The sequence below is a fragment of the Protomyctophum bolini genome (assembly GCF_963924005.1).
Source record: "Protomyctophum bolini genome assembly, chromosome: 15".
NCBI lineage: Eukaryota > Metazoa > Chordata > Actinopteri > Myctophiformes > Myctophidae > Protomyctophum > Protomyctophum bolini.
The window spans coordinates 1800409-1826278 of record NC_137876.1 but is presented as its reverse complement, the minus strand read 5'-3'; the positions used below and the strand labels follow the sequence as shown (position 1 = coordinate 1826278).

The 25870-nt window shown below is 48.6% G+C and overlaps 1 protein-coding gene across 1 annotated transcript in view; it reads left to right on the top strand.

Moving 5' to 3' along the window:
* ralgapa1 (Ral GTPase activating protein catalytic subunit alpha 1) overlaps window positions 1-25870 on the top strand; it is a gene marked incomplete at its 3' end in the record, with an annotated part of 112020 nt that overhangs the window by 27473 nt on the left and 58677 nt on the right. Inside the window, exons 9-18 of the mRNA XM_080783393.1 lie at window positions 232-440; window positions 1999-2394; window positions 2972-3166; window positions 4643-4711; window positions 8480-8628; window positions 11891-12014; window positions 12895-13041; window positions 13963-14053; window positions 14825-14989; window positions 19476-21539. Coding sequence (XP_080639519.1) covers window positions 232-440; window positions 1999-2394; window positions 2972-3166; window positions 4643-4711; window positions 8480-8628; window positions 11891-12014; window positions 12895-13041; window positions 13963-14053; window positions 14825-14989; window positions 19476-21539 — 3609 coding nt within the window. The remainder of the gene's footprint in view (window positions 1-231; window positions 441-1998; window positions 2395-2971; window positions 3167-4642; window positions 4712-8479; window positions 8629-11890; window positions 12015-12894; window positions 13042-13962; window positions 14054-14824; window positions 14990-19475; window positions 21540-25870) is intronic.

Here is a 25870-nt window from a genome sequence, read left to right as displayed (position 1 = left end):
ATTTTAATGACAGATGTAATCACTATGACCACAAATGTCCCAAGAAACTAGCTAGCCTAGCCACCCAGTTTGCTAGCGCTCTGGGAGAACAGAGCAGCTGAATTCTTTGTTTTGATTAGGTGGTGAATGGTGCTGGTTTAACCACCGGCTAGAAGGCTGTTTCAACCAATCCGATTGCTTCCTCGAAAAGACCTGTGGTAGAATAAACCTCTCCTCCCTCTCTCCCCCCAGACGTTCCTCCCATGCGGTCCAAGCCCTACTACAGCGTGCTGCGGAGGGACCAGGAGAGCGGCGAGGCGGTGTACTGCACCAAGGAGAGCTACCTGCAGGCCCGCGTCATCTTCATCCGCTGGCTGGTGTCCTTCTGGCTGGAGCCGCGGCCCAGCCCGCAGACCCTCATCCCGGGCACGGAGGGAGAGAACGTCCCCAAGAACATCCAGGTAGGATGAGACGCGCGCATGGATACCTACCGCACGCACACACACACACACACACACACACACACACACACACATACAGTAGATACCTACCGCACGCATGCACACCCACACACACACACACGCACACATACAGTAGATACCTCCGCACGCACGCACACACACACACACACACACACACACGCACACATACAGTAGATGCCTCCGCACGCACGCACACACACACACACACACACACACACACACACACACACGCACACATACAGTAGATACCTCCGCACACACACACACACACACACACGCACACATACAGTAGATGCCTCCGCACGCACACATGGATACCTCTGCACGCACACACACACGCACGCACACATACACACACTTAGGCTACGTCCCTAGCAATTACCACACGCAATTAATATACAAACAAATGATATGATATGATATAGTACTTTATTGTCAGTTTACACTGAAATTTGTCTTGCGACACAGCAGCCAAGTATGCAGAACACATATACACACACAAAGAACAAGACAATTTACATACATGAAGACATGAGCAATATCCACCGCTTAGATTATCCTGTGGCTACTATATCTCCTGATTAAGCCTCAAGGTCGACTGGTGGACAAAAAGGACCTCTTCAGTCTGACCTTATTGTATGATTGCTGGTACACCATATCTCCTTCCTGAAGGTAGCAACCTATATTCTCCATACAACACATGCTTAGTATTAGAGGTGATATTCCTTATATTCTCCATACAACACATGCTTAGTATTAGAGGTGATATTCCTTATATTCTCCATACAACACATGCTTAGTATTAGAGGTGATATTCCTTGCTAACCTTAGGATGCTGTTATCATATGTGGATGTATAAAATGCACGCACACACGCACGTAAAACGCTCCCAAAAAACATTTAGTCTCTGTGACATCTAGGAGCCTCAATCTGCATTCAAAGATGTTCCTATAGAAGCTTTGTCATTGGACGATTTTGCCGGTCTACTTCCTGATTGGTTACGGCCAAGCTACACCAGGCATGTGTGCGTTTGACGTACTGTAAGCGCACTGCGCGCACAAAGTATGCGTGCGAAATGCCCCGCGGCTACGGCAGATCTGTGGCGCGCGGCAGATTTGTGCGCATGGGGGCATATGTACGTAAAACAATTAGAACCGATCCTATTTTTAGAGCACGCGTAGGACGGCCCGCGGTATCCGTGCGTCTGGTGTAGCTGGTATCAGTGACATATTATTGGTCCTATCCAAACGCACTGTACGCGCGGAGTAAACGCATACACACACGCGCAAAATTGCCTGGTGTAGCTTGGCCGTTAGTCATTTGGACGGGTTTTTTTTCGACCAATGACAAAGCTTCTAGGAACATATTTGAGTGCAGATTGTGGCCCCTAGATGTGTCAAAAAATAAAGTAATTAAAATGTTGACATAATATTGCTTAATGGCGTGTGTGGCATGGCGCCAATTGAATTGTCCTCCGCCTCTCTCCCCCCCCCTCCGCCTCTCCCCCCCCCTCCCCCTCCCCCTCCCCCCCACACAGCGAGCGGCGGCCAGCTTCGCGGCGCGCTCGGCGACGGGCAGCTCTGACGACAGCGGCGGAGGGGGAGGGGCCAGCGGCGGAGGAGGGGGAGGGGCCGCCAACCGCTTGGACAACCACCTGCTGGACGGCGGCCTGTCGGGGGGCAGCGGTGGCCTCTCGGGGCCCGGCGGCGGCGGTGGGGGGGGCCTCTCCGGGGCCCTGGGGGGCGGGGCCGGGGGGGGCGGGGAGGGGGCGGAGCCGTGCCGGTCCAACACCTCCACGCTGACGGAGCGGGAGCCGTCGTCGTCCTCGCTCTGCTCCCTGGGAGACGAGCAGCTCACAGACATGGAGGTGGTCCGGAAGGTTCTGACCAGCACCCGCTCCAACGTCAACTTCATCACCGAGATATTCAGACAGGTCCGTCTGTCTCTGTGTCTGACTCTGTGTCTCTCTGTCTCTGTCTCTGACTCTGACTCTGTCTCTCTCTGTTTCTCTGTCTATCTCTGTCTCTGACTCTGTCTCTCTGTGTCTCTCTCTGTCTGTCTCTCTGACTCTGTCTCTCTGTGTCTCTCTCTGTCTGTCTGTCTCTCTGACTCTGTCTCTCTGTGTCTCTCGACTAAATCTAGACTCGACTCTCAAAAAATTCCAGGTGACTTAACAATGAATTGCATTTTTAACAACTCTTTCAGCGCCACCTGGTGGTCACCAGTTTTGGCTTTCGTTGCCAATTAGCCCATTATAAAAAAATAAAGAAAATGTAATTCTATTATGCATGTAATGTGCATGTCATCACCTGTACACCAGATTAGAGGAACTTTCTAAATATGGAGTCTTATCGTCCATGGCAATCAGTGCATAATTGGATTCAACTCGTCTTAACGTCTCTGGCACTTAAACTGTTTTAAAACGTGACTAAAACGAAGTGAAAACTACTCAAAGAGACTACGACAAAAACATTTAAATCCATTTATATTTTTGACCCCCCCCCCCCCAGGCGTTCCTCCTGCCCATGTGCGAGGCAGCGGCCATGCGTAAGGTGGTGAGGGTCTACCAGGAGTGGATCTCTGCCGAGGACAAGCCTGTCTTCATGAAGGAGCCAGACGAGGGACCCTACCCCGTCCCCACCATGTCCTCCATGGACACCAGCATGGACAGCAGCTCCCTGCCGGGGGACAGGGAGGACGACGACGTGAGTACCATAAGATAAGATCTTTATTGTCACTGTATGAGACATACAACGACATTCTGTTTAGTTAGTGCAGCACAACATATAACAGTATCAAGAGAGGACGCAAAGACAACGAAAAAAAACCCCACTGAAGGGGCTAAAACTTCATGGCATAACACTGTTAGTCCGTCATAGTCCAGTCCAGTCAAGTCATCTCAATCCATTAATAAATATTAAATATTCTAATGCACTGTTAAAATGATAAGATAATAAAATAAGGGGACCACACAATCATAAAATTCATGTGTAAATTCATCAACAGTAGGAGGGGACCATGGGGGAATATATTATACCAGTGGTGGTAACAAGATGTCATCATCATCATCATCATTTATTTAACTCACGACCATGATCACATGGTTCGGAGCACAGATTCATAAAAGTATACAATCGGAAGTATATACAATACATTACAGATTACACGATATACATAGACATATCGGAAGGCTTTCCCTATTTGTACAGTGGAATAAAAGCACCCAATTTATACTTACTTTTTGTTTTTCAGATTTTAGTAATGAAATTAATTTAAACATAGAAGGGTAGGTAAAAAAATAAAGTGGCAGGCCACCTATAGCCAAAAACTAAACATACGTTTTTTTGACCCCCATGGGGTTAACTGGGGACAGGGAGGAACTCCTTATATGGTCAGCACACTCTATAGTAGAGAGGATTATCATAAAAAATAAGTGATATTTGAATTAAGTGAAATCACTGAATATACCTTTTAAGACGAAAAATGTTCGTCGACTACCTTTTTTTCCACTGACAAAAAAATATTGGAAACTAAATGAAAACTAAGATTAAATATACTGACGATTTCGTCAACAAATAAAAACTAGACTAAATTTTTTAGGAAGCGACTAGTGGACAAGAGAGCCAGTATAAGTCATTTCACACGTGGTTTGCATGCTGAAAATAGCAGATCTACAAGCTCACATCGCTGTGAGCTTGTATATCGGCATTACGACAGGATCAAGGCCCGCCAAAAATACATTTTTGGCGACTAAATCAACTGTAGATTTAGTCGACTAAAACCTCATGACATTTAGTCGACTAAATTGAAAAAACTATTGACCACACCACACTATCCCACAGTGGTAGTTGCACTCAATGCTGCTAAAAATGATCTGTTGCTGCGACACTTTTAGTTTTTTCTCTGCTATGTTAAAGTACAATAAGGGTTTGTTGTGCGATAACAGATGAAATTACATGTTTGTGCATTAGTGCTGCTGGGGTTGTGCAATAACAAGAAGTCATGTGTGTTTTGTTTTAGCTTGTACAGTATGTTGTTTTGTGATATGATGCACTGATTGGTTGGCACTTTTAATTTCGTTGTACACGTTGCAATGACAAATAAAGATCTATCTATCTATCTATCTATCTAACTACCTGTTATTGTTTTTTAATAATAATTGTTTGTTTGTGTGTTTTCAGGGGAACAAGTCGATGGACGAAGACCTGTTGGAGTACAGCATTCATGCTGGGGTCCAGACTACACTACAGGTACACACACACACACACACACACACACACACACACAGCATTCATGCTGGGGTCCAGACTACACTACAGGTACACACACACACACACGCACGCACGCACGCACGCACGCACGCACGCACGCACGCACGCACGCACGCACGCACGCACGCACGCACGCACGCACGCACGCACGCACGCACGCACGCACGCACGCACGCACGCACGCACGCACGCACGCACGCACGCACGCACGCACGCACGCACGCACGCACGCACGCACGCACGCACGCACGCACGCACGCACGCACGCACGCACGCACGCACGCACGCGTGTGTGTGATCGATTTACTTACAGTAAATCGTTTACTTACAGTAAGCAGTAAGCAAGAACACCAAAACGGTAAAACATCAAATACATTAACACAATGAATAGTCATCATGAATCATACACAAGCTTTAGAATATCTACATAATGAAACTACGTATATATATTGTATACTATATACACACTATCTGTACAGTCTGAAAACCCACCTTTTCAGACTCCATCATGGCCCGTAGCACTTACCCTCTAGCGGCCCAGGGGTGTCGAACTCAACTTGGGGCGAGGGCCGCATTGATCAAAAGGTCACTTGATGGGGGCCACAACCAGTTGCGGATGCACGCTCGATGTCTCAGTCAGTCACTGCAATAATATCTATCTATCTATCTATCTATCTATCTATCTATGCTCAGACCGAGCCAGTCAGCCAGCAAGCCACACACATAGTGCTCAGACCCAGCCAGCCAGCCAGCCACACACATAGTGCTCAGACCCAGCCAGCCAGCAAGCCACACACATAGTGCTCAGACCCAGCCAGCCAGCCAGCCACACACATAGTGCTCAGACCCAGCCAGCCAGCAAGCCACACACATAGTGCTCAGACCCAGCCAGCCAGCCAGCCACACACATAGTGAGTGCTCAGACCCAGCCAGCCAGCAAGCCACACACATAGTGCTCAGACCCAGCCAGCCACACACAGCTCCGTATAAGGGAGTGGTTGCACCACTCAAAAAATCTTCAATAAAGAAGGCTACTGGAGATTGGAGAACCTGATTTGGACATGATCTGATGCAGGACAATGTCACTATGACAGAAAGAGAAGATGGGTCTGGCCACATTCATTCACCCCATAATCTCAGTGGAAATTGGGGAGATAGATATAGAAGAGAGATAGTCACTTACTCACTTGTTGTAACTTGTAGGGATGCCACAAAGTGACCATCAGCCAAATCGAATAGTCGACAGCTCTGCCGATTAATAATCGATTCATTGAACCCACCCCCCATATTAATCAATATCAGATACAACTTATAAGATTTTATATTATGCACATGCCATGGTCACATAACCATTATATGTTGAGTGCATGCTTTGATGGTTACAGTTTTATAATCAGTTTTGATGAGTAAACCTTTGTGGAGATCTTCTCAGTTCTCATTGTATGCTAGTTACTGCCATTCAGGATGGAAAATGAAATCCATTTGGATTTGGGGAGAAGTAGTTTCATAAGGGGCTGGTATGAAGTACTTGATATAAAGAGATGTTCAGTTCACTAGTCTACACTCTACTCTACACCTGCCTGCATTTCATCTGATTGTCTGTCTGGCAGGCACTTAACAAGCGATCGTTAACTGTGTCTGTTAGAAAAAGGGGCAGAGAAGAGTGGCTTTGCTCAACTTGATCGCCGATCGCCAGTTTGACACCCCTGCTCTAGCCCCTTATGTATACAGACTTATAGCATGTTACCTAGACAGACAGCAGTAGAGTCGCATTGTATGTACGGTAGTCACCTCACTTTATAGTACATAATTATGGATACCATAGTATAGTATAGTTTATATGTATAGTTTATAGAAGACTGAGGTCATAATATATAACATCCCCCAAGAGCATCTGCCCCTAACGACAATAGAGGGTACTGTTCTAAAGGAGGTCAGCGACTTCAAATACCTGGGCGCATGGGTCGACTCCACAGAGAAGGACCTTAAAGTGAGGAAGGCACTCGCCTGGCGAGCTCTTAACGGTATGACCAGTGTGTGGAAATCCAACCTCCCCCGACACATCAAGATCAGTTTCTTCTCTGCTACTGTGGAGTCCGTCCTCCTCTACGGCTGTGAATGCTGGACACTTAAACAAGCCCTACAGAAATCCCTGGACGGGTGCTACACAAGAATGTTACGTGTGGTACTGAACATCAACCAGGATGAGCACATCACCAACAAGCGTCTGTACGGGGCATTACCAAGTGTAACGGAGAAGATAGCAGTAAGGAGGATGAGACTAGCTGGCCACTGCCACCGACATCAAGAACTCCCGGCCAAAAAGCTTGTACTGTGGGAACCAACACACGGGCATCGATCGAGAGGACGTCCCACACCTACCTACGTGGACGTACTAAAGAGAGATACTGGTGCGGAAAGCACAAAGGAGCTGGCCAGATGTATGGAGAACCGAGATGACTGGAGACGACGATGGAGGGCACGTCTGAGGACGACGTAGAGAGAGTTTCATTATATAGATATTCCACTGTGAAGGTCATTACACACTGGAGAATTAGCGACGCGATGCGAAATAAGCGATCTGAAAATGCGAAATATTGCATGTTGCAGTTCGCCTGCGAATCTCTGCAAAATACGACACCAGAGCGAACAAATAAAGAGCGAAAACTGTCGCATTTTCGCAAATTCGCCACTGATGTGGAAGCTTGCATGGACTTCAATTGGTTTTTTTTTAAATGCGAATTATTCGCACGAATATATCGCGTCGCCAATTCGCCAGTGTGTAATGACCTTTACGTTCTTAGCTTACACATGGATAACTACTTTTTTATGTACTGTATGTGATGTATTGCCATGCTTTTTGGTTATTGCTAAATGTAAGTCGCTCTGGATTAAGAGCGTCTAATTAATGCCTAAATTGTAAATTGCAATCTCTGTAGCTATAATAAGGTCCTTTCAAACGGGGAGCGATAAATAAAACGCGCCTATAGTTCATGTTTCAACGAGACCTGCGTTTCTGCTCTGAGAAGTCGCTGTGCGACGACAACGCAAGCGTCTTTACGTGAGCGCGGTCCCGTGGATTTGTGCACACGCGACTCACAATTTACAATGTAGGCATTTATCAGACGCTCTTAATCCAGAGCGATTTACATTAAGCAAGAACAAAAAAGCATGGGACATAAAACATTTATCATGAAACATGCGTAAGCTAAGAAAGTAACAGTGGAATATCTATATAATGAAACTATACATATAAACTATATACATATATACTACTATGATATACATATGTACTATGACGTGCTATGACTACATACAATGCAATTATAGTGCTGTCTACATAACATGCTATAAGTCTGTATCAAATGCTCTAAGTCTACAGAAATGCTATCTAAGGGGGTAGGGTAAGTGCTATGGGCCATGATGGAGTCTGAAAAGGTGGGTTTTCAGACTACGGCGGAAGATTAGGAGTGATGCTGCAGTTCTGACTGCAATGGGAAGTGCATTCCACAGTTTTGGACCTGGATATTGTTTAGCTTTTCTTTTTTTATGCTTGCGTTGTCGCGCCCCTCTGGAGCAGACCTGGAGCAGACCTGTCGTTGATACAGACAACAACGCCTGCGTTCCTCGCTTCACGTTTGCAACGCCATTTATATACACACACACACACACACACACACACACGCACGCGTGCGATGCTGATAGCGATGCCGGTCCGTCTCTCTCTCTCTCTCTCTCTCTCTGTAGGCGTTCATCACCCACTCCTCCAACGTGTTCCTGTTGGAACCGGCCAATGACATCAAGGCCCTGCTGGAGGAGCACGTGGACATGAGCAAGAGAGTTCTGAACATCTACCGCAGTCTGGTGATGCACCAGACCATGGACCACCGGACCTGGTACACACACACACACACACACACACACACACATTTGAATTATTTTATTTGGATCTGCACAAGTGGCGTATACAGAATAGACCCAAACACTGGTCAGAATAAGGTTATACATTATATGGTCCAACCAGATATAGCTGCTGCACATGCTTAACACAGAGGGAAAAGAAGAGAAAATAAATAAATATATATAGCACATTGTTGACATACTATATACTTGATACTACTAGACAGGATGTTTGTTTTGGGTTTTTTAAGCCACCTAGGGATAAATGAAACAACGCCTTCTCCAGACAGACAGACTGCCCATAGTAGCTGAGACAGAACAGTATTTAGCCAGCTTTTTTGCATTTGTTTTTAGCAATCCACCCAATTGCAAACCCCTGAGCACAAGTTTATGGACATGGCCCAGACTTCCAAATACAAGGACAATAAGTTGATAGTTACATCCCAAGGCCATAATACGTTACACACACACACACACACACACACACACACACACACACACTTTAGTCTACAAAATGTGTTTTGGCGGGCCTTGATGCCGTCATAATGGCTGGTTTTACACTTGCTGAAAATAGCTGATAGCCCTCTAGATCAGCTATTTGCAGCATGCAACCAAGTGTAAAATGACTTATACTGGATCTCTTGTCCACTAGACCCTCCCTAACATTATACTCTAGTTTTTATCTGTTGTCGAAATTGTCAGTATATTTAGTCATCGTAGCTTAGCTTTCATTTAGTTTTCATGTGGTTTTCGTCAGTGAAGAAAAGGTAGTCGACGAACATTTTAAGTCTTGGTTTTAGTCGACAAAAACAACACTGCAACGGGCCTCCTGTGTGTTCTGCCCTCTCCAGGGAACAGATCCTGGTTCTGCTCAGAGTGACCCTGTTTTCTCTGCTCTGTCCAGGGAACAGATCCTGGTTCTGATCAGAGTGACCCTGTTTTCTCTGCTCTCTCCAGGAACAGATCCTGGTGGTTCTGCTCAGAGTGACCCTGTTTTCTCTGCTCTGTCCAGGGAACAGATCCTGGTTCTGATCAGAGTGACCCTGTTTTCTCTGCTCCCTCCAGGGAACAGATCCTGCTGGTTCTGCTCAGAGTGACCCTGTTTTCTCTGCTCTGTCCAGGGAACAGATCCTGGTTCTGCTCAGAGTGACCCTGTTTTCTCTGCTCTCTCCAGGAACAGATCCTGGTGGTTCTGCTCAGAGTGACCCTGTTTTCTCTGCTCTGTCCAGGGAACAGATCCTGGTTCTGCTCAGAGTGACCCTGTTTTCTCTGCTCCCTCCAGGGAACAGATCCTGCTGGTTCTGCTCAGAGTGACCCTGTTTTCTCTGATCCCTCCAGGGAACAGATCCTGGTTCTGCTCAGAGTGACCCTGTTTTCTCTGCTCTCTCCAGGGAGCAGATCCTGGTGGTTCTGCTCAGAGTGACCCTGTTTTCTCTGCTCTCTCCAGGGAACAGATCCTGCTGGTTCTGCTCAGAGTGACCCTGTTTTCTCTGCTCTCTCCAGGGAACAGATCCTGGTTCTGCTCAGTGTATTCAGAGTGTTTTCTCTGCTCTGTCCAGGGAACAGATCCTGGTTCTGCTCAGAGTGACCCTGTTTTCTCTGCTCTCTTCAGGGAACAGATCCTGCTGGTTCTGCTCAGAGTGACTCTGTTTTCTCTGCTCTCTCCAGGAACAGATCCTGCTGGTTCTGCTCAGAGTGACCCTGTTTTCTCTGCTCTCTCCAGGAACAGATCCTGCTGGTTCTGCTCAGAGTGACCCTGTTTTCTCTGATCCCTCCAGGGAACAGATCCTGCTGGTTCTGCTCAGAGTGACCCTGTTTTCTCTGCTCTGTCCAGGGAACAGATCCTGGTTCTGCTCAGAGTGACCCTGTTTTCTCTGCTCTCTCCAGGGAGCAGATCCTGGTTCTGCTCAGAGTGACCCTGTTTTCTCTGCTCTGTCCAGGGAGCAGATCCTGCTGGTTCTGCTCAGAGTGACCCTGTTTTCTCTGCTCTCTCCAGGGAACAGATCCTGCTGGTTCTGCTCAGAGTGTATTCAGAGTGTTTTCTCTGCTCTCTCCAGGAACAGATCCTGCTGGTTCTGCTCAGAGTGACCCTGTTTTCTCTGCTCTCTCCAGGAACAGATTCTGCTGGTTCTGCTCAGAGTGACCCTGTTTTCTCTGATCCCTCCAGGGAACAGATCCTGCTGGTTCTGCTCAGAGTGACCCTGTTTTCTCTGCTCTGTCCAGGGAACAGATCCTGGTTCTGCTCAGAGTGACCCTGTTTTCTCTGCTCTCTCCAGGGAACAGATCCTGGTTCTGATCAGAGTGACCCTGTTTTCTCTGCTCTCTCCAGGGAGCAGATCCTGGTTCTGCTCAGAGTGACCCTGTTTTCTCTGCTCTGTCCAGGGAGCAGATCCTGCTGGTTCTGCTCAGAGTGACCCTGTTTTCTCTGCTCTGTCCAGGGAGCAGATCCTGCTGGTTCTGCTCAGAGTGACCCTGTTTTCTCTGCTTTCTCCAGGGAACAGATCCTGGTTCTGCTCAGAGTGACCCTGTTTTCTCTGCTTTCTCCAGGGAACAGATCCTGGTTCTGCTCAGAGTGTATTCAGAGTGTTTTCTCTGCTCTCTCCAGGAACAGATCCTGCTGGTTCTGCTCAGAGTGACCCTGTTTTCTCTGCTCTCTCCAGGAACAGATCCTGCTGGTTCTGCTCAGAGTGACCCTGTTTTCTCTGATCCCTCCAGGGAACAGATCCTGCTGGTTCTGCTCAGAGTGACCCTGTTTTCTCTGCTCTGTCCAGGGAACAGACCCTGGTTCTGCTCAGAGTGACCCTGTTTTCTCTGCTCTCTCCAGGGAACAGATCCTGGTTCTGATCAGAGTGACCCTGTTTTCTCTGCTCTCTCCAGGGAGCAGATCCTGGTTCTGCTCAGAGTGACCCTGTTTTCTCTGCTCTGTCCAGGGAGCAGATCCTGCTGGTTCTGCTCAGAGTGACCCTGTTTTCTCTGCTCTCTCCAGGGAACAGATCCTGCTGGTTCTGCTCAGAGTGACCCTGTTTTCTCTGCTTTCTCCAGGGAACAGATCCTGGTTCTGCTCAGAGTGACCCTGTTTTCTCTGCTCTCTCCAGGGAACAGATCCTGCTGGTTCTGCTCAGAGTGACCCTGTTTTCTCTGCTTTCTCCAGGGAACAGATCCTGGTTCTGCTCAGAGTGTATTCAGAGTGTTTTCTCTGCTCTCTCCAGGGAACAGATCCTGCTGGTTCTGACCCATCCTATGTGCTCTGCTCTGTAGGGAACAGATCCTGCTGGTTCTGCTCAGAGTGACGGAGGCTGTGATGAAGAGACCTCCGTCCATCATGCCGCCTGGAAAGAAGACCAACACCATGTCTGGGCGTCTGGCCGGGCCCGTCTTCCAGGTAGAGCAGGCAGCGCTTTGACACTCTCTGACCGTCAAGGTCCATTATGTCCTAGGGGCCATTGGAACCAGCGGACCACTCCTTTTTTTTTTTGTGACCACGTTTTTATTAAGCATTTTTCATTTTCATTACAATTCCCCCATCGCCCCACCCTCCCCAAGGTTCCAATTATCATTGGAACAAGAACAGACATTTCATCAGTTAGTTTGACGTTTTACAATATATAAGCATCATAGGGGACCACCCATTGTTTAATCCTTTATTTACCCAGGGAAGTAGCTGAGCACAAGTGCTCCTTTTCAGCAACGCCCTGCACATAGAAACACACAGACAGACATTAAAACCTGGGAGCTGACCAGTACAACCTTATACTGTTGGCCACTAAGCAGCTCCACTGGAGCAGTTGGGGGTTCAGTGCCTTGCTCAAGGGCACTTCAGCGGTGTTGGGTGGTGAGTGATGACCAATCACTTCCCCACCCAGATTTTCTCCTACCCGTCTGGGGGAATCGAACCGGCAACCTTTCGGCAACAAGGGCGCTCCTCTAACCATTAGGCCACCGCTGCCCCGACATTTTAATTTAAGTTTTATTTATAATAAATATAAAAAGTTTTATGTAATACAATATCATAGAAATACATCACAATACATCAGAAGATCAGGAAAATAAAAACTAAGAATACAATACAATACATGTGAAATTACACAGGTTTACAAATAAAAAGCTAAACGAAATGTTTGTCCCTCTGAATGTCTCTGTCTGTCCCTCTGAATGTCTCTGTCTGTCCCTCTGAATGTCTCTGTCTGTCTCTCTGAATGTCTCTGTCTCTCTGAATGTCTCTGTCCCTCTGAATGTCTCCCCGGGGGCGTGGTGTGTCCCAGACTCTGATCGTGGCGTGGATCAAGGGGAACCTGAACGTGTACATCAGCAGAGAGCTGTGGGACGACCTGCTGTCTGTCCTGTCCTCTCTGACCTGCTGGGACGAGCTGGTCACCGAGTGGTCCTACACCATGGAGACCCTCACCAAGGTACAACACTCTTAACCCATTCTGACCTGAGATCAGATTCATACGAGGTTTCCACTGGACACACACTGGTCTGATCAACCCATTCTGACCTGAGATCAGATTCTAAAAATGTCAGTCGTTCTTCGATTTTTCAAAAATAGCAGACCTACAAGCTCGTAGCGCGCCACTCGGTGGCGCGCTATGAGCTTGTACATCTGCTATTTTTCAATAGCTAAAGCATAACATGATGCTAACACCAAAACGGGTTCCCGTTCAGAATGGGTTAAGAAACATCTGAATATTCTTATCAGCTTTAACGGTTCATTTGCATAATGCGTGTTCTGATCTTAAATCCCTTTATTTTAGATCGTTTTTAGTAATAGTACAACATAAACATTACAGAGACTGTAGTTGTCACTGTACAATACTTTAAAACAGTCGTCATAAATTAAAATTGCTCTTATTTGCGCCGCCCAGCTTGTCACACTCCAGGCTGCATGAACAGCACTCGGGCCTGCATGAACAGCACTCGGGCTCTGTTTTCTGCCCCCTCAATGTCCCAAAGTTCTCTGTTGTACTTCAATGGCTAGTTGGCTACAAGCCTACAACGGTAGCGTTGCGGTAGTCAAAATGTAAGCGAGTGACAGGCTGACAGCGAGACGAGATTAATAATGACATTATCATGTAGCTCTGCAACAAAGGTACGGCCATGACAGACAGCAATGGTGTGTGTGTGTGTGTGTGTGTGTGTGTGTGTGTGTGTGTGTGTGTGTGTGTGTGTGTGTGTGTGTGTGTGTGTGTGTGTGTGTGTGTGTGTGTGTGTGTGTGTGTGTGTGTGTGTGTGTGTGTGTGTGTGTGTGTGTGTGTGTGTGTGTGTGTGTGTGTGTGTGTGTGTGTGTGTGTGTGTGTGTGTGTGTGTGTGTGTGTGTGTGTGTGTGTTAGGTTCTGGCCAGGAACCTGTACAGTGTGGATCTCAACGAGCTGCCTCTGGACAAACTGAGTGAACAGAAACAGAAGAAGCACAAAGGAAAAGGTCTGGACCACACGCACACGAGCATCCCAAATAGACCCCGTTTGTACACTCTCTGAACGTAAACATGGGTCCGCTGATGGGGGCGCTTGTTTTATCGCCCGTGTTGTAAAACGAGCGCCCCATCAGCGAGTCCATCGACTCCTAGGCTAAAAAAGGTTTTAATCGTGTCGGCTTTCTATACGAACACAATTCACCCTTTTATCAAGTCCCGCCCATGGTTCTGCCCCTCTTCACACCCGTTGGTTGCCGTTTCGTGGTTGGACAAAAATCCTCTCTCTCTCCATCCACTACCATTGAAATAAGGGGCACGGTGGCACAGTTGGTAGTGCTGTCGCCTCACAGATAGAAGCCTTTCTGTGTGGAGTTTTCATGTTCTCCCCGTGTCCCCTAGGGTAGGTACCCTCACAAAAACATGCAGTAATCCTGGTCTCTAAACTGCCTCCCCCTGGCCAGCCAGGGCGCCTGATGGAGGGGAAAGGAACTGGTTGGAATAACGTGTTCCTTCCACGCGCTATACGTCCGGCCGGGGAAATTCCCCTCTGTCAGGTGAAAAGAAGCAGCTTGGACTCCTCATGCATAGAAGGAGGCATGAGGTCAGTCCGCTGCCCCCCCCCCAGGTTGGCAGAGGAAGTGTAGCGCCCAGGATTACATTAGATAATTGGCACTGGGTGAAAAAGAAAACTGGGTTACAAAATCGTGGGATAAAAATGTAGGTTTTTAAAAAGAAATAAGGTGTTTTTTTCAGTTGCTTCTCATTGGTGTCCTCTCCAGGTATGGGGTCGGAGGGCCAGCGCCCGGCCGTGGACCGGTCCTTCTCCAAGGGGTGGAGCCGGGACCAGCCGGGCCAGGCGGTGCCCATGAGGCAGCGCAGTGCCACCACGGCGGGCTCCCCGGGCATCGAGAAGGCCCGCTGCATGGTGCGGCAGAAGACCGTCGGTGAGGCCAGCGTGTGTGTGTGTGTGGGTGTGTGTGGGTGTGTGTGGGTGTGGGTGTGTGCGTGTGGGTGTGGGTGCGTGTGTGTGCGTGTGTGTGGGTGTGGGTGCGTGTGTGTGTGTGTGTGCGTGCGGTGACCTTACAACTACTTCCCCTGCCATAGAGGAACATTTTGTGTGGGCGGTTTTGTGCCGTTTACAGCCACTTCCCCTGCTGTAGAGAAACCTAGGCGCAGTGCACGTGTACATGTGTGTGTGTTTGTGTTTATGGGGGAGGGTGGTCTAGTCAAACTGTCACCACAACACGATGTCGTTCCGCTCAGAAGTCTCTGTTAGTGACATTTTTTTAATTAAAATTGTACAGTACACACATGTTTCCCTTCATGTCGCAGAAGCGAAAGACTGGCATATTCTCCGATACCGATATGACCAAATAAGGGCCGATAACGATACAGTATCGGGACATCTGCACTAATTAGTCGCGCAGAGCCGAGGAGACACATTCGTACTCAAGCAGACATGACATGACAGGTGTGTTTACCTTCTACATAGCCTGGTCTGCCCCACACTAGCCTGGGGTCCACCTATGCTTTCTATGGCATAGGCAGCTCCCGGCAGGATCCGCCGGGAGAATCTAGACATGAGACTAATTAATTTGAGCGACAGAGAGAGAGAGGAGTGTGTGTGTGTATGTACGTGTGTGCGTCAATTTAACAAAGGTGCAGACGATCAGAAATCAGCAGAGAGAGAGAGACCGACGTTTGCGCTACTCTATGCCGTATTGAAGTGGACTAGTCGGACACGGACTTTTTTTTTCTCTCCCTGGAAATAAAAACGTCTGGGTTTCCGAGCCTAACCTTCTACGTGACAGGCTGTGCTTTAGGCTCCTGGGGCCCTTCATTGGCCATTGATTGTTACATTTAGGTAAAAAAGATGATATAAACACGGAAAAACACAACTATGTCACACACAAGGGCCCTATGAGGGCCCTGCTAAAATTACCCCTCGTATAGAGGTTAATAAAGACTGCAAACAGCATCCCGGCGAGGAGAACTGTAGCCGTACCGCTGGCCAAGATGTCTCTTTTCCTCTCCTCTTCTCTTCTATATTAGTCACTGTGTCTCTTTTCCTCTTCCCTGTTAACCCTCTCTCTCCCTCTGCGGTCTCCTTTGTACCACCTCCCATCCTTCCTTCTCTTTCCTTCCCTCCGTCCTCCTCCTCTCTCTCTCAAGCCCTCCGTCGCTCTCCTGTGTCGATTAGGACGATGTTTTCTTTAATTCTAAACCTTGTTAAACCTGCTCTCTCTCTCTCTCTCTCTCTCTCTCTCTCTCTCTCTCCTGTGTCTTCCTTTCCCTGTCTTTATCTCTCGACCTCTTCTCGTCCTCACATCGCTGTCCCCTTTGTCTCTAACATGTCTCCTCTGTTTCCCCCGTACCCTGTCCTCTCTACCTCTTCTCTGTCCTCTCTGCCCTTTCTCCTCTCTCTCTATCTGTCCCTGTCCCCTCGTGGCCCCCTTGTGGCCCCTCGTGGCCCCCTGTGGCCCCCTCGTGGCCCCCCCAGCCCTACGTAGCTGTTCTACGGGAGACTCTTTGCTGTCCTCGGCCTTTATCCGCAGCGCTAAGAGCGCTCCCGCTCTGGCTCCACCTCTTCCTGTTCACCACCACCACCACCTACACCACCACCCCTTACTGCCCCCCCTAGCCGACCAGCTGGCAGGTACACACTGCCTGCCTGCCTGTCTGCCTGTCTGTCTGCCTGCCTGCCTGCCTGCCTGCCTGCCTGCCTGTCTGTCTGTCTGTCTGCCTGTCTGCCTGTCTGTCTGTCTGCCTGTCTGACTACCTGTCTGTCTGCCTGCCTGTCTGCCTGTCTGCCTGCCTGTCTGTCTGTCTGTCTGCCTGTCTGCCTGTCTGTCTGCCTGCCTGCCTGCCTGCCTGCCTGCCTGTCTGTCTGCCTGTCTGACTACCTGTCTGTCTGTCTGTCTGCCTGCCTGCCTGCCTGCCTGCCTGTCTGTCTGCCTGCCTGCCTGCCTGCCTGTCTGTCTGTCTGTCTGTCTGTCTGTCTGCCTGCCTGTCTGCCTGCCTTGTCTTTCTCACTCTCTCCCTTGTATGTTTGTTTCTGATTGTCTGCTGGCGTGTTTTCTTTCCAACGTGATAGTCCGGGGGGTGTCTGTCTGTCTGTCACTCTGCATGCCCTGAACAATATATCTTATAAAACGTAGGTTTTCTTCTGCTTCATTCCACGTATTCAATTATTCTTAGGGCCGATTCATACTCCTATTTTAGAGCCGAATAAAAGTCAGTTCGGCGCTGTAGAGCCTACAATGTGACGTAATTTGAGGTTCGGGGGGGGGGGGGTACCGTCCTAAAGTCGACTCTTCGGTGCTACTGAAATTTTCTGACGAGCCGAAATCATTTCGGCACTACAGCGCCGAAACAGCTGTAAAATAGGAGTATGAATCGGCCCTAAACCTTCTGAACCTTGTCGGTTGTCCCCCCCTCCCTCCCTTCCTTCTGTTACCTGCTTGTCTGAAATGGACGACCACCCACCCACTCTTTGTTATAAGTTGTAGCATAAATCATCGCCGTTTCGCTTTACGGCGTTCACTTTGCCGTCATTCCACCGGCTTGTGTTTTGTTTTTCTTTCACGTGTGCAAACTGTGCATTGTTTGGTTCATTGTTCGGTTCATTTTTGGTGCCGTGTGTCCTTTGGGTTGTTTTGTTGAGAGTTTCTCTGATTCCTCAAAGAGGTACCGTGATCGTCAGACGTCTCTATACTGTATATGTGTACTATATACTGTACATGTCATGTACCGTGACCGGCAGGCGTCTATATATTATGCAGAACTGTTGTCCGACCCATCTAACAAAACGGCTGTGGGTTTCTGTGACATTAGTCTCACGGAGGCATTGATTGATTGATTGATTTATTATCCCATTCTGACCTGAGATCAGATTCATACGAGGTTTCCACTGGACACACACTGGTCTGATTAACCCATTCTGACCTGAGATCAGATTCTAAAAATGTCAGTCGTTCTTCGATTTTTCAAAAATAGCAGACCTACAAGCTCGTAGCGCGCCACTCGGTGGCGCGCTATGAGCTTGTAGATCTGCTGTTTTTCAATAGCTAAAGCATAACATGATGCTAACACTAAAACGGGTTCCCGTTCAGAATGGGTTAACAGTTTGCAGAATTACAGTACATTTCAAGCACAGACTCAATACAAAGACTGGTAACTGTGAGTGGACGACCCAATTAAGCATTACACTTGTTTACAAGAGGGTCCACCATGTTCAATTCATCAAAACATTTAGAGACGTACAAATAGACACTTCTATATAGTCAATGAACAGAACAGGAATTCATCATAAAGGAAGCAAAAAGGGAAAAGAAACATATACTGTGAGCCACACAACTATTATTCCACAACCTCTGAATGTTATATAGAGTCTGGAACTACACCTCCCAGAATGCTATATAGAGTCTGGAACTACACCTCCCGAAATCCCAGTAAGGAAGCTGCCATTTCCGTTGACAAAAAAAATATTTTTAAATGTCTTTACATTTTTTTTTTGTATTTCCTTTTCTGCTAAGCAGCAAGCTATATACTGTACATGGGCAACTGGTGCCCCCCGGTGGCCACATGCGGCCCCACACCTTGTAATGTGGCATGAAGGTTTTTTATCAGAATACTGATTATATTATTGATTTCAGCTGTTACAATTCCAAACATGCAAACATTACCCGCTTGAATGTAATTGTCATTTTTTTAATGTCCAATGTATTTCTATTTAATTAAACAATTAACATAACTATAATTAAAGGCATTTTAAATTAAATAAAAATGTACATTTTCAGGATTCCAATTAAAAAATAGCAAAAAAATAATTCAGGATTTTAATTATTATTATTATTTTTCCATTTATTAAAGGAGAATTCCATACTAAAAGGCTTTCTTACCTTTCTTTGTAGTTGTTACGTCCCCACCAAAGAGGTCCAGGTGTTATTTTGTGCAAAAGCTCCTTATTGGCTGTTTCCCCTACCATAAGCCATAAATAAATTGCATTGAATTGAATGGGGCTATGGGGGTGTTGTGCTAATTTGCTTATTTCCATCGCTCAAAATTATAATTTCTTTGTATCCTCTCTTCATAATGTAAATAATATCCCAAGCTGCACACTTTACTACTTCTTTCGATGGAAATAAGCGAACTAGCATAACACCCCATAGCCCCATTCAATTCCCATTCAATGCAATGCAATTCATTGAGGGCTTATGGTAGGGGAAACAGCCTGGACCTCTTTGGTGGGAACGTAACAACTACAAAGAAAGATAAGAAAGCATTCTAGCATGGAATTCTCCTTTAAACTACATCTTGTTGTTGTGTCGTTGCGTGAACTCCTCAACCACACCCTTAACCTAACTAACTTCCCTCCCTCCTCCCCCTGTCTCCCCCCCCCCTCCCCTCCCCCCCCCCCCTAACCACCAGACCTGGACGACCCGCCCATCACCCTGACGGCCGCCACAACGCGTCCCTCCCGGATGCGCCACTCCTCCCAGAGCGAGGAGGCTCCGCCCCCCTCCTCCTCCTGCTCCGAGGTGTTCCCGCGGTGTGACGCGGCGGCCCCTCCCCCCGCCCCCCCCTCCTCCTCCTCCGGCCCCTCCTCTCTCCCGCGGAGCAGCAGCGCCTCCGACGTCATGGAGCCGTTCATCGCAGAGCGGGTCAAAGGTGCAGAAACCCACCCCCAAAACCAACACCACCCCACCACCACTTCCTCCTCCTTACTCACAGCCAATAGCCTCGCAGAGCCACCCCCCTCTCCCTCACAACCCCCCCAACCCCCCTCCTACTCTTCTCCCTCCCTCAACGCCCACTCCTCCACCGCGGGCGTGGATGAGAACGGCGTGGCGTGCGACCGCTCGTGGCCCGGTGTCAGCCTCGGCCTCCTCGGCACCCAAAGCCCCCCCATGAGCTCCATGAGCTCCGACTGGGCCAGCGACTCTGCCTTCACCTTCTCCCCCGAAGGGGAGCTGGACGAAGAGGAGGAAGAGGAGGAGGAGGAGGAGGACCTGTTCTCCTCCATCAGGGACTACCTCAGCAACAGAGGAGGGGAGAGAGTAGAGGCGGGAGGAGGAGGAGGAGGAGACCACCTCCCCGTCCCGCCGCCGCAGGTCTCCTCCTCCTCCGTGCAGACGGGCATCGTGAAGACGCAGGCGGGGGGGACGCCCCCGGGGCAGCCCGCCGAGGCCAGACTGGTGGCCAGGGAGGAGGATAAAGATGGCCGACAGGTAAGTAGCAAGCAGCCGCCGCCGCCGCTGCGGCAGAGCAGCGTGGAGTCCACGGAGGACAGCGAGGAGACGGAGACGCAGCGCAGCATCTACCAGTGTCTGGAGATGCAGGGCCACTGGGGGGCGCTGCCGCCCCCTCCCCGCTCCACGCTGGAGCGACAGGCCAACGCCCAGAGAGACAGGAAGGGAGGAGATGATGGAGGAAAGGGAGGAGCCGAAGAGGGGACGGGTGGGGGGGAGGGGGGGGACGAGGTAGAGAAAGGAGGGGCCGAGGAGGTCAGAGAAGACGCCACCGTCGGCGAGATGGAATCGAGCACCGAGTCGACGCGACCCCTGCAGACCCCCCCGGGGGCCCCGCCCCCGGCCCCCAACAAGGGCCCCCCGGAACAACAACAGCAGCCCGCCGCCGCGGGGGCCGCCAAGATGCTCCGCGGCCGCCCCAAGAAGCGCCACGTCAGGGCGTTCCACGTCAGCTTCCAGCCCTCCACCGACTCGGTCCAGTTCCACAACCCGCTGGAGAGCAAGGAGGCGCACTGGAGGGCCCGCCTGAGGCGCCTCAGCCACTTCCACACGCACAGCAGCCACTCGGCCACGCCCCCGCCCCCCCCGCCGCCCGGAGGAGGAGGAGGGGGCTCAGGTAAGGTCAGGGGGGGGAGTCTCGACGGCGAGAAATCGGCGTCCGCCGACCTGGCGTTCATGGCCTCTGTCGGAGGGGAGCAGAGCGGCGGTCTGGAGGCCACGGACACAGAGCAGCAGCAGGACGCGCCTTCATCATCATCCTCATCATCCTCCTCATCCGGGCCCCCGGGGGGGGCCGAGGTCCGCCCCCCAGAGACGGCTGGGGCGGCGAGCGCCTCCTCCTCAGGCTCCTCCTCCTCTGGCTCCTCCTCCATGGGTAACATGCGCGCCCGCCTGTCGCGCTCGTCGCGCTCGCGCTCCCAGGAGCCTCGCGGCAGCGCCTCGTCGTCTCGTCACAACCAGGTGGCCCGGCTGGGCGGCGTCTATAAGACGGTGGTCCACGCCCTCTCCTCCTCCTCCTCCTCCTCCTCCTCCAAGCCCCACCCCCGGGGGGGGAGGGGCCAGCAGCAGCAGGGCAGCGGTGGCGGTGGAGGCGGAGGCTCCTCCCAGGGCTCCTCCCCCCAGCGGCGGCCCGGGGGCGGGGACGCGTCTCTCCGGGAGCTCTACTCGCACGTCCTGGGATACTTTGGACGCAAGACGATGCCGGCAGCGGCGGCTTCGGCCGCGGCCGCGGCGGCGGTGCCAGGTGAGGATCAATCGGCACCTCCACCACCCCAGCACCCACCCGCCACCACCCGGGACACCGCATCATCAGTAGACCAGGCTGAAGAGACAGATAATCTTATCCGTCTAAACGCATACGCACCACCCGGCCGGCAACTCCTCTTCTTTTCTTATATTTTTTAACCGGTTTGTTGGTTGTGATGAATGGTTATTTTTATATATATATTTTTTGGGCTGAAACTCATCATCTTGCTGCTGGACTTGAAACTTTAATTTTTTGGCCTGTGTTTTTTTTTCTCCTCCTCCTCCTTGAACGCCGTAGCCCCTCCTACGGCAGCCCCGCCTCCCCATTCAAGCCCCCCCCCCCTCTCTCTCTCCACCCCCCTCCCCTCTCCTCTCCTCTCCTCTCCTCTCCTTACGGTTTGGGACTTTGAACTCATCTCCTCTTCCTCCTCCTCTCCCTACCGTCGTTCTCTCAACCTCATGGATGTTTGCATGCGGCCTCCTCCTCCTCCTCCTCCTCGCGACCTCCTCGTGCCTCCTCGTGACCACCTCCTCCTCCTCCTTCAACCTCCTCCCCGGGAAAACTACAGCCATTTATGTTCAGGCTTTGCAGAGAAGAAAAATAAAAACCCACAGGTGACAGAAAACGGCCGTAGAAAATAAGAAATCCCAAAAGAAGTCAGTGAAAGGAAAGAGAAAGGTGGGGGGGGGAGACCCATGTGGCAATGCAGAGCCCCCCCCCCCCCCTCCCCCCCAAAAAAAGAATAATGTTTGCCTTGTTTTGCTCGTTGGCTCATATGAGGTTTCTGGTGTTGTTAAATGTGCTACTGTGTGTTTCCATCATGTGTGCACGGTGCGTTCAGCTCAAACCTACTAGGGGATAGAAAGCCTGTTAGGACACAACGCCACCACCAGAGGGCAGCACACGTCCCCTTTATTGTGTTGAGAATGGCCTATACCTCACTATGACAATTCAATTAACCCTTCGTGGAAAATGGATAGAAAAGAAAAGGAATCCACGATTTAGCTGAAATCACAGATGCTTCACATGCTTTTAGTGTTTTCTCTGGTATACCAGTGGTTTTCAGACCCTTTTCACAGCAAGGCCCATTGTTTATTTGGCATTCGAGCCACGGAACCACCTTTTGATGAGATCTAGGGCTGTATTTTGCGTGTCTTAAGTACCAGGTCTTATTCCCTAACTTGAGTAAACTAAAGACCTGGAGGCGTGATCAATGCTCTTTGGCTATTCTGAGTGGCCAAAGAGCATTGATCACGCCTCCAGGTCTTTAGTTTACTCAAGTTAGGTAATAAGACCTGGTACTTAAGACACACAAAATACAGCCCTTAGTCTCTAGTCTCAGACCCAGAACTAAAGCTTTTTTTTTTTGGTCGTTAAGATGTTCTCTAATTGTGTAGACTTCTTGTAAATTAAGTAATGATTTTTTAACAATAAGCAAATTCAGTGATTTTGAGTAATTTCACAAGATAAAAAAAAGGAAAATCCAAGAAATTCCATAAATTTGAAAACAAACGTTTAAGTAATCTACACGCTCACAACGCGCTGCTTCGTGCCACGGCGTGGGCTTGTAGATCTAGTAGATCTGCTAGATCTAGTAGATCTCTTGTAGATCTGCAGTTTCCACTAGTCAGGGTCCCAGCCAGACACTCATTTCTCTTCTGGGTCACATGCTGAAAGGTTTGGGAACCACTGTTATACAGTATGTCCTATTGTTGTTATTATAATAATAATTATTATAATAATAATTATTGTTATTATAATAATACTTTATTATTATAATAATAATAATAATGGCTATCTAGCTATATATCTTGTGTTGTGTTCATAGCAGACTCCTCACTCAAACTTGCAGTTTGGGGCAACTCCAAAGCATACTCCACATGCCCCAACATTTTATTTACCGGCCATAGTGCCATAGTGACATATTCACCGATATGACCAAATAAGGGCCGATAGCGATACTTTTTCAATACCGATCCAGTATCGGCACATCTCTAGTTACAACCTGTAGTTCTTTGGCTGGCATCAAAGTCCTAGTGTGTTGTTGTTGTCTGTAGATCTTTAGTTGTCTGTAGATAGATTGTTTGTTTCTACTCCACTTTCTTACCAGACGGGTAGAATTTGCCACAATGACAACATGAAAGGCAGTTTAACCCATTCTGACCGGGCACCCATTGTGGTGTTAGCATCATGTTATGCTTTACCTATTGAAAAATAGCAGATCTACAAGCTCATAGCGCGCCACCGAGTGGCGCGCTATGAGCTTGTAGGTCTGCTATTTTTGAAAAATTCGAAGAACGACTGACATTTTTAGAATCTGATCTCAGGTCAGAATGGGTTAATCAGACCAGTGTGTGTCCAGTGGAAACCTCGTATGAATCTGATCTCAGGTCAGAATGGGTTCATCAGACCAGTGTGTGTCCAGTGGAAACCTCGTATGAATCTGATCTCAGGTCAGAATGGGTTAAGTTAATGTACCGGCTTTGCCGACAACATTTGGAATTATTGGGAGTCGGGACGTGGTTAGCCCCGCCCATCTGGTACTCTTATGTAGATTAAAACTCACACAAAAATAATTGATATTTGCAGTGCCTGTTCGGACCCAGGCCTCGTATGTCTGTCTGTCTGTCTGGCTGTGTGTGTGTGTAATAGCTATAGGAGTAAGGACTGTTTAATTAGCATCACGGCTTTAATGTCCTCAAAGCCGCGGCTAACTGTCGCTAGCTGCTCCGTGTTAGCGCTAGCACTAGAACGTCAACCCGCTCCACAGTACAGTTCCTTTGGGGAATGCACTGAGCCAGTCTGCGGTCACTTCACCCCACCAGATAAAAAAATTGAGATTATATATTTGCGCACTGGAAAAATATTTGGTGTAGAACAAAAAAACAAGGACGGCCCTCCCTAGTATACAGCCCTGCGGGACTTAAGTACGGGGTTGAAGTGATTAACTCGTTCACTGGCTGACTGACTGCTAGCTGCCTATTCATACTACCTAACCTGCAAAACACTCTAACTCGCCTCCAATTGAACCGGAGCTAAATTAAACTAACGTATGCTGCCTGTCTGTTTGGACTGTTGTAACAAAGGTGATCTGTTTCTCTGTCGCTTTGCTCTCTCGCTGCATGGGGCGAGTTAATTTGCTCTCGCTATGCATGGTGCGAGTTAATATCTGCACTCTGCTTCTCTGGGCGGTCGTAACGTGTCGTACTTTTCTTTTAACGCTGGTCCTAGAGCCCACACATTAGGCCTACTACAGGGTCCTAGAGCCCACCCACTATAGGCCTACTGCAGTAGTCAATGCAGGGAGAGTCAGTCCACGTTAGAACAGTACTGTCACACTATGAATTATTACTGTGGTCTTTTTTTATCACTGAGTAGAAAACAGAGGGTTGGGACCCCTTTTTTGGGTCCCTTTATTTTTTTTGTTTCCTACATAATTAATATTACACCTAACATTGTTTTTAAATATTTTTTTTCATGAATAAATCATAGAAAAATCTAGGAAATTACATAAATTAGGATTCCCATGTTTAAGAATCTGATCTGCAAGCTCACTTGAGCTTGTAGATCTGCTATATTTCCAATGGTTGCACAAGTGAACACTCTAGGCTCTCTTTCCCAGATGGACATTAATTCAAACACTCGCGGCTCAAGTCTGTGATGTAAAAGATGACAGTTAGTAATTCGTGTGAATTCTGTTTTTAGAGTGGACTTTTTTTTCCCCCATATAAATGAATCAGTTCCCGTTAGCTTGAGGGGTACGGTGACATTTACAGTGTTTAATTATCACCTTTAGTGTACCAGCTGTCCTCTGACAACGCTAACAAGCTGTCCATCGTTCACTGGTGATTCCGTAGACTTAAAAACCAAGACGAAAAATGTTCGTCGACTACCTTTTTACACTGACACAAACTACATGGAGACTAAATTAAAACTAAGCTATGATGACTAAAAGCTAAGACTAAATTGATACTGACAATGTCGTCAACAAATAAAAACTAGACTCATATGTTCGATAGGGACGAGTGGACAAGAGATCCAGTATAAGTAATTTAACAATATTTGTTTCATGCTGAAAATAGCCGAATCTACAAGCTCGCAATAACGCGTCGCGCTGCGAACAGATTAGGAACATTTTACAGGCTTTCTATACATACCGTACTCATAATAGTCTCTGTAAAGTCTAAAGCAACTCTGTCGCATGTCGTTCCACAAAGTACGTGTTTGGCTGTTGTTTACTGTACAGAGGAGAGTAGAGGCTAAGACACATGTTGTAGATGTTGTAGAGTCATCGCTGTTGTTTACTGTACAGAGGAGAGTAGAGGCTA